Here is an 8,854-nt window from a genome sequence, read left to right on the forward strand (position 1 = left end):
GCACATACCCTCCCCAATGTCTATCACCCAGCCACCCCATCCCTCCCACCCCCGACCACTCCAGTAACACTCAGTTTGTTTCCTGATTAAGAATTCCTCATATCAGCTTTCACCACAGTTTAAATTCCTGCTTCACCAGGAAGTCTTCCTTAATCTCTTAGTTGGAATTAAGTGCTCATTTGGATCAGCGTTACATCAAACTGTGCATTTCTTCCTCTACTTATCCTATTCTCCCTGAAAACTGCCTATGGAACCCAGACGTCAGCTAAAATCACCCAGTCCCATCCTTCTGGAAATTGCTACAAAATCCCTGGAGATTATGTTCCGTAGGTCACTTTCGGCTATAAATTCTCCCTCTACATTGAATTCTGCATCTCCTTCAATCTTACTTCTTGTTGGTTCCTATTCTTTGAGCTACATGCCAACCCAACCATGAAACTCAAGTCTATTTTGCTGATTTTCCTCCAAATTTCTCTCTAAGGCGTATAAGTATGTAGGAGACTTATTTAAGTGTTAGGGGTCAGAGAGGAGGATTTCGACTGCAGGAACACAAACAGCTTGAAATCGAATATGAACTCTTCCTCTTTATTAAAGTCCTCCAGGCCTTGTGCCACCAGGCTCGGCTCCCTTTCTGTCCCTCCCCTCTCCCTTCTCTTTTTGCTTTTTCTTTTTCCCTCTCCTCTCTCTTCTCCCCGTTTCAGAATTCTGCCTTCCTCCTACGCGGTGGTTTGGCCATTTCATTGTTTTTGTTTTTCCCAAATCATGCCACAGGGCTTCATCTCCCAAACTGCAAGCTAAAGGTATTGTTTTTTATTTTTTTTAATGTGGGAATTTATTTTTTTATTATTTTTATTTTTATTTAAATTCAGTTAGCTACCTTAGTATATCATTAGTTTCAGATGTAGTGTTCAATAACTTATCAATTGCATATAGCACCCAGTGCTCATCACATCATGTGCCCTCCTTCATGCCCATCACCCAGTTACCCCATCCCTCCATCCATCTCCCTTCCAGGAACCCCAGATTGTTTCCTAGAGTTAAGAGTCTCTCATGGTTTTTCTCCCTCTCTGATGATTTCCCATTCTGTTTTCCCTCCCTTCCCCCTGCACTGTTTCTTATATTCCGCATATGAGTGAAACCATGTCTTTCTCTGATTGACTTATTTCACTCAGCACAATCCCCTCCACTTCCATCCATGTCGATGTAAATGGTAAGTATTCATCCTTTCTGATGGCTGAGTAATATTCTGTTGTATATCTATACCACATCTTTATCCATTCATCTGTCGATGGACATCTGAGCTCTTTCCACAGTTTAGCTATTGTGGACATTGCTGCTATAGACACTAAGGTGCAGGTGCCCCTCCTTTTCACTACATCTATGTCTTTGGGGTAAATGCCCAGTAGTGCAATTGCTGGGTCATGGGGTAGCTCTATTTTTAACTTCCTGAGGAACCTCCATACTGTTTTCCAGAGTGGCTGCACCAGTTTGCATTCCCACCAACAGTGTAAGAGGGTTCCCCTTTCTCCACATCCTTACCAACATTTGTTGTTTCCTGTCTTGTTAATTTTAGCCATTCTGACTGGTGTGAGGTGGTACCTCATAAGTCTGTTTCTTTAGAGGAACCTGATAGGCATCATTTAAATAATATTTCAGTATAAAATACTAATTTTCAGAGTGCCTGGGTGGCTCAGTTGGTTAATCATCTGCCTTCGGCTCAGGTCATGATCCCAGGTCCTGGGATCGAGCCCTGTATCAAACTCCCTGCTCAGCGGAGAGCCTGCTTCTCTCTCCCTCTGCTGCTCCCCCCTGCTTGTGTGCTTACTCTCTCTCTTCTCTGTCAAATACATAAATAAAATCTTTAAAAAATAATAATAATTTTCTCACTTAGTTTCAAAGCATATGAGTCAGTCTTCCTCCCAAGGCTACAAACTGCTTTTAAAAAGAACCACCTCCTGGTGGCCCCAGCACCTACATGATGCTTGGGCAAAAGCAGGTCTTCCCTCCATCATCCTCTGTTAGCATTCCACTAATGTTAAATTTTCTTCTCTTGATTGACATTCTTCCTAGCATACCTTCTGATGGGGTCCCCTTCACACAGGAAACTGCTTGCCCTCCTGTATCTTATTAAACAGAGAGCACCGGGTTAGCAGTCTGTTGGCTCTCCAGCACCTCTTCCAAAGTGGGCCCCTTCTTCCTCTGGTGTTTCCTCCGCCAGGAGGATTTTCTTCCCCTTTGCTGACCCTCACACCTCCGTTTTCACCATTTGCTGACCTATCCTTCAGAACTTACTCAGATGTCACCTCTTCTAGGAAAGCTCTGACCCCTCAGCCTGGGTTAGGTACACATTGTCATTGCATATCTAGCATTCTGTGTCACCTCTTCTGCAGACCTTGTCTGAAGGGACTGCAGTTGTGATTAACTATAGGTTCTTTAAGGTCACAGATTGTCTTTTATAAATGCATCTCAAGTGTCTGGCACTTTGTAAATGTTTTTGAGTTTATGAATCACAGCTGTTGTATAAGTACGGTATTTTTACTTCATATGATTTTAATGTTAAATGGACCTATTTGTGTAAATTAGTTTCTTTCCGAAAGTAATGTTTCAGGTTATCTGATATTTCGAAAAACCAGCTGGATTTTTAAAATACATTCAGGATATTCATTCATTCATTTGTTAAGTTTCCAAAACATCTTGTGTACCTATTGTGTGCTGGATCAAAAAGTAACTCTCTCGGACCTCAAGCGGGAACAACGGAAGCATAGGCTAATAGCGATAAGGCAGTGCGGCAGGTGCAGGAGTTAAAGTATGCCCACAGTGCTCTGGAGCACTGTGAGGAGCCCCTAACACTGTAGAGAGGGGAGCCAGTTAAGAAGATTACTTAGATGCTATGAAAACCAAGCTGAGACTACAATGCCAAATGGGCATGTACCAGATAAAAAAGACTGGCAGGGGCTTGCCTAGCGGAGGGGATGTAGGAGCCAACATGGAAATACAGAGCATGGTACACAATGCAATATAAGCAGTTAAGGCTTATGGGAATAAATTGGCAGGCATGCACTTTACAAATAGTATTCCATTTATTGCTTATATCAACATCGTGTGTTAGATACTGTCATTCTCATTTCATTGATAAGGAAAATTAGTAGCAGAATGGTTAAGTAATTGGCTCATAGTCACACAGCTAATGAGTGTAAAACTGTGATTTTAATGCAAATTTGACTTCTAAATCAGTACCCTAACCACTATGCAAATGTTGGCTTTCTACTTTCACTGAGAAGCATGAACTGTCATTGCTTTTGACTGATTCAGACATCAGATAGTTTATCAAAAGTTGTGCTCTTCAATTTATCCGGTTAAATTAATAGTTATATTTCATTAATTTCAGAAATTTTGCATGTCCAACTCCAGTGTCCCCATTTACACCATTGGGCACCATGTAGTATATATGTAGATATCCTTTTCTCTTTGTCTTTGATTGTTTTCCACTGTCCGATTTTGATAATATGAAAAATTGCTTACTGTTATGTCAGAGATTAAGCATTACATGCCAATTACTCATGGGAAAAATCTGAGTTGCTGAATCCAACCCATGCTAAAACGGATTTTGGAATAAAAATCAGGATCAGATATAAGCAGTTGATTACTCTTATAATTGAGAGAAGGGAAGAACAGTAACTGAATTTGGACAGAACAGAACTGAGACTTCTCACCTCTGTTTCCGTGCTTACATCATGCTGAGCATACAGTGGCTGAAATTAAGGTATGCTAGAAACACATTCAGAGAACCCATGTTCCCAGCCATTGCACTCCAAATTGTATATTTTAAGTATCTAAAAAGTAGTCCATTGCCTTCCTGAGTTTTTTTTAAAGAGTAACTCTTTGAAGTTTTATTTTCTTCATTTTTTTTCTCTCCAATTAATAGTCATTTGATTGAGATCAAACAGTTTTCCAAGAAGTTTGGTTTATCATTCCTTTAGATAACTGCAATCACCAGAAATACTTAATATATAATTCAATCTGACAGTACCCTTAATGAATGGCAAGGGATACTTGTAGAATTTATAAAAATGATAAATGTACACATGTCATATGGAAATTATTTAACCTTTAATGTAGTACAGGACAGTGTCTGATCCAGAGCTAGGATATGCTATTGTATTTGTTGAATAAATGGCAAAATAGAAATAGTGTAACTAAGTCATATGTGGACATGTTTTTTGTAAAAAAAAAAAGGCAATTCTTAGATAGTTGTGAAACATATATCCTTTATATCTAACTTATTTCTTTGTCAATGTATACATTTACATACACACATGCACACACAATTATATATATATTATACACACACATGCACACACAATTTTATATATATATGTGTATATATATTTGGATTTTAGGTTTATAGTGATTGTGATATATATGTTGTACTTAGTCTATATGTGTGTTTGTATATATTTATATGTGTGTGTATTATACATATATATGCATATTGCACTCAGTATAAACCTGAAATCCTTTTTTTAACTTATTACCGTTTGACTATCAAGTAATTACTTTTCTTGCTGTTATTGTTTCCAATCAGATAAGACAGTATGATTAGGAAGATAGAGTTGATCCATTATAGCACTATACACCATTGCTATTAGCCAACTTGCTGCCATTCTCATAAAAATTATGCAATTTAAACTGGAAGATACCAGTACCTGCTGCTATTAGAAACAAGGACCCTTTTCTACTTCATAATATGCTCAATTACCTTTAGATTGATCCATGAATAAATTATAATCCAAATAGACTGCTTTACCTTAAAGCTTTGCTGGCTTAAGATATCATTGTTGATTCATTATGTTGTCACTTTTCTATCGGCAATGTAATGCTTTTTATATCTGGATAGAGACAGTTTTAGTGTGAGATACTGTTATCTTTAAATGAGTAGGATTTAGCTTTTCTGGTGAGAACAAATTCATCAATGATGAATCCCTGGAGAAAGTATTGAAACAAAAATCATACCATTTCTGAGCTTTGTTCAGTTCATCAGTTACAAAGCAGCTTTTGATAGTCCTAAGGAACTTTTTTCTTTGTTTAAGAAATATAGCATGACGCTCAAAACCTCTTGCTTTGAGTTACTGCAGGCTACAACTATTTCTAAGAAAATAATGAATGAAGAGGAAAAGCTCCTGCTGCTGGCTCTGTCAGGCTCTGCTGCTTCTCCTCCTGCAATAGGAAATCAATTAACTATATGTTCAGGCAGAGATTTGAACTAAATGCTTTATTAATCATCACTGATTGCACACATACACACTGGCCAACTATGCATTTGTCTTCATTCTTTCTCCATTTTATTTTGCTTTTTGTTTGTTTGTTTCACTGTTTTTTTGGCAAGATCAGAACACAAACGTGTGCCCAAATGTAGTGTGTATAAAGGTGGTTGTCTGGTACAGGAGAGAATTGATCTTCTGTATTTTTGGAAAACTTAACTTTTAAATATTCAGTACTCAGATATGGTAGAGGCATCTTAATACGTAACAAAGTAATTCTTTAAGAGATTTTATTTATTTTAGAGAGAGATAGAGACAGAGCATGAGCAGGGGGAGGAGCAGAGGGAGAGGGAGAGAGAATCTCAAGCAAACTCTATGCTGAATGCGGAGCCAGATTCATGGGGCTCGATCTCCTGACCCTGACATCATGACCTGAGCCGAAATCAAGACTTGGTCGCTTAACCAACTGAGCCCCCCAGGCTCCTCTGTAAAAAAGTAATTTTTAAAAAAGCACTAAACTTTCTTATACTAATTTGCAGAAAGCAAAATCTATGGCAGCCTTAATGTTTTGAAAGTTGGCCCTACAGCTGGCCTCTGGGACCTCCATATAGCAGTGAGAAACTACACACTAATGGACCTATTTGATTTGGGGATGAATGGTGGAAGGTTGAGGGAATGGTTACTGGTATCGTGTGTGGGTGTGCTTTCAATTTAAAGGAAAAGTTGGCAACAGTTTTCCTTCTTTTCCATGGATTCTTCTAACTAACACACAAAGAATATCCTATAGGAATCTTTATGTTAAATTGAGAACTTCTCCTTAGGACTAATTAGAAAAGATTAGCACATTGTAATCATAACCCTGTTAGCCATAGAAAGGCAATATAATTTAAATATGGCAAATGTGGTCAACCACTGCAAAAAAAAAAAAAAAAAAACTACAGAAAATATCAGGCTGGTAGATGTTTACTCAGGCTGTGTTCTGTTCACCACCAAAGGATTTTCAAATATTATTATTATTGTTATTATTATTATTATTATTACCATCACTGGAATAATTTGAAAGTATCATAATTTAAACTTAACTACCTTATTTCTCTCCCTTTGGATAAAGAATATTCTAAATGGGGAAAAAAATCTCCTCTGGTTTATGTTTAAAAGAAGATAGATCAAAAAGTTCCAGGAATGATTTCTTTTGAATAACATTTATAGAACTCTTAGATGGAATTAGAGGGTGTTGAGTAGGTAAGACTCAAGGAATTGGGATAATGGTTCAGAGTTTATTGAGCTTGCCACCATGAAGGATCTGCTAGAACCAGAGGTCACTTGTTTTAACATTTAACCATTTTTTTTAAAGATTTTATTTATTTATTTGAGAGAGAGAGAATGAGAGATAGAGAGCATGAGAGGGAAGAGGGTCAGAGGGAGAAGCAGACTCCCTGCTGAGCAGGGAGCCCGACGCGGGACTCGATCCCGGGACTCCAGGATCATGACCTGAGCCGAAGGCAGTCGCTCAACCAACTGAGCCACCCAGGCGCCCAACATTTAACCATTTTTGATAATCTTCAAGAATTTAAGATTAGGATTTATGTGCCCTTGATAGAGAAGCAAAGTGTGGAGAGAGTGATACTCTGACAAGAATTATGTCATGTGGACATGAGTTTACCACATTATGAGGTGTTATCAGAACCCCAGGAGCATTTCCTTTGCATTACATATAATCCCTAACACCTCATCTGCCCCAGGAAAAAGTCATTTCATAAGAGGACATTTCAAATAAGCATTATCTTTTCTATGTTAAAAGGGCTTACCTATCTGATAAATGTTGAGGATTTGTTTTATACTCATTGATTTGATGCTTTCTAACAAGACAGCATCACGTATTTTATGGTAAAATTGATACAATATATTCTGTCCCTTCATCATATTATTTCATATTACTGAAATCATTATGTATTGTAATTTAGGAAAGCATTGAGGTATAGGGATGAAGTACATAGTTCTAGTTTAATTGTATATAAATAATTTGGCTTCTGTTTGCTCAACTTGTTGACATAATTATAGTAAATTGAGAATGGAAGTAACAATCTTAGATATTTCCACATAAATATGTCCTGCTAATATAAACTTTCAATGTCAGTTTGGCTGAATTGGGAGCATGAGTGAAGTTTCGTTTACCTGCCCTACTAATATCTCTAAAGAACTAGGGAACTCATTTTCCTGGGGCATTATGCAGCCTGGCAGGTGGAGGCCAGTGTTTTGAAACAAGTACGATTTTTCACCAAAGTATTTGCTAGGTCAGAGATCAGGATGACCTTGGAGTGTTGTAGTTTCCCAAGCCTCTATCAGCTAGATAAATGGGCTTTATTTTGTAGGAGAGAGAGAGACAGAGAGAGAGACAGAGGGAGAAAGAGAGAGTGAGAGAGAGGAGAAAGGGTCTTTTTTGCAGTCTTAGAAAAGAGACCTAGCAATTCCAGGTTATAGGCGGACACGGAACATTTGGAATTCAGTTGTGTCTATCACTGGCGTTATGTGTCAGTAAAAGTGAAGATCAAAGGTTCTAGAAGAGGAGAAAGACAAAAGTGAAGAGGAAATAATTGTGGGATAATGAATAGTATGAGGGCATATTCGTGTTAACTTGAAACCACTTAGAATTTTTCCATGACACTCAGGTATCTTTCTAAATGAACTTTGTAAAGTACAGTTGAATAACCTTGAGATTTAAAGCTCCATGATGTGATTTTGAATACTGATGGAGTTTGTTTAAGCACTGTGATATTTCCTCTGCTTTTCATTTCCATTTTTGCCTCCTTCGTGCAAAATAAAATGTATTTTCTGTACAGAGAAATCAATATTTTTACCATTTTGTTTTTCAGCTATTCCAGTAAATTGCAATCAACATTAGTTACAGTCTTTAAAGAGATGTAGTAAGAATTTGAACACAATAAAATAGAGATACAGATTAGAACTTTGGCAAAGTACCTTTGCTATTGACAAAAGCATTTGTCAGGGACTTTGGCTGTGTCTATATTGTGCTAAAAACCTGATGAAGAGGAAAAAAAAAGCATCAATAGGTTTTACCTTCTGTCTATACAAACCAAACAAATGGTCTAACTAATAGCTATTGTTTTAAGTGAATGGATTTGGTTTACCATTGTGAACTTTAGTCCATTTAGAAATGTATTTAATTAACATTTGTATATATAATACATATATACTTGGTAAAGGTATTGCACTCTTGAGTTCTTTTTCATAATTAGTGGAATCTGATACCTAGAAGACTAGTGATTCTTGAATAAATGAAAAAGACCTCGTTACAGTATATAAGAAACAATTTCAAAACACACATTTGTTTATTGATAATACTTAGGTATTAATATCCCCACATTTTTCTCTTCTGTGAGCTACCACGCTTTCTTATTTGTGCATTTTCCTTTTAGAAACTGCCAAGTTTTGGACCTTATCTTGAGCAGCGCAAGGAGATCATAGCAGAGAACAAGATTAGACAGAAAGAACAAAATGCAGCTTTGCCACCACTTGAGAGAAAGCATTTTATTCCCAAAAAGCCTATACCTACCATCAAGGTAAAAATTAAG

General features: G+C 37.3%; 1 protein-coding gene across 1 annotated transcript in view; it reads left to right on the forward strand.

Moving 5' to 3' along the window:
• The window catches only part of DPYD (dihydropyrimidine dehydrogenase), a 798,492-nt gene that overhangs the window by 766,311 nt on the left and 23,327 nt on the right, over positions 1-8,854 (forward strand). Inside the window, exon 21 of the mRNA XM_025872261.2 lies at positions 8,699-8,842. Within this exon, the coding sequence (XP_025728046.1) occupies positions 8,699-8,842 (144 nt within the window). The remainder of the gene's footprint in view (positions 1-8,698; positions 8,843-8,854) is intronic.

This window comes from Callorhinus ursinus, unplaced genomic scaffold (assembly GCF_003265705.2).
Source record: "Callorhinus ursinus isolate GAN/ISIS: 27379988/994484 unplaced genomic scaffold, GSC_fseal_2.0 scaffold9, whole genome shotgun sequence".
Taxonomy (NCBI): Eukaryota; Metazoa; Chordata; class Mammalia; order Carnivora; family Otariidae; genus Callorhinus; species Callorhinus ursinus.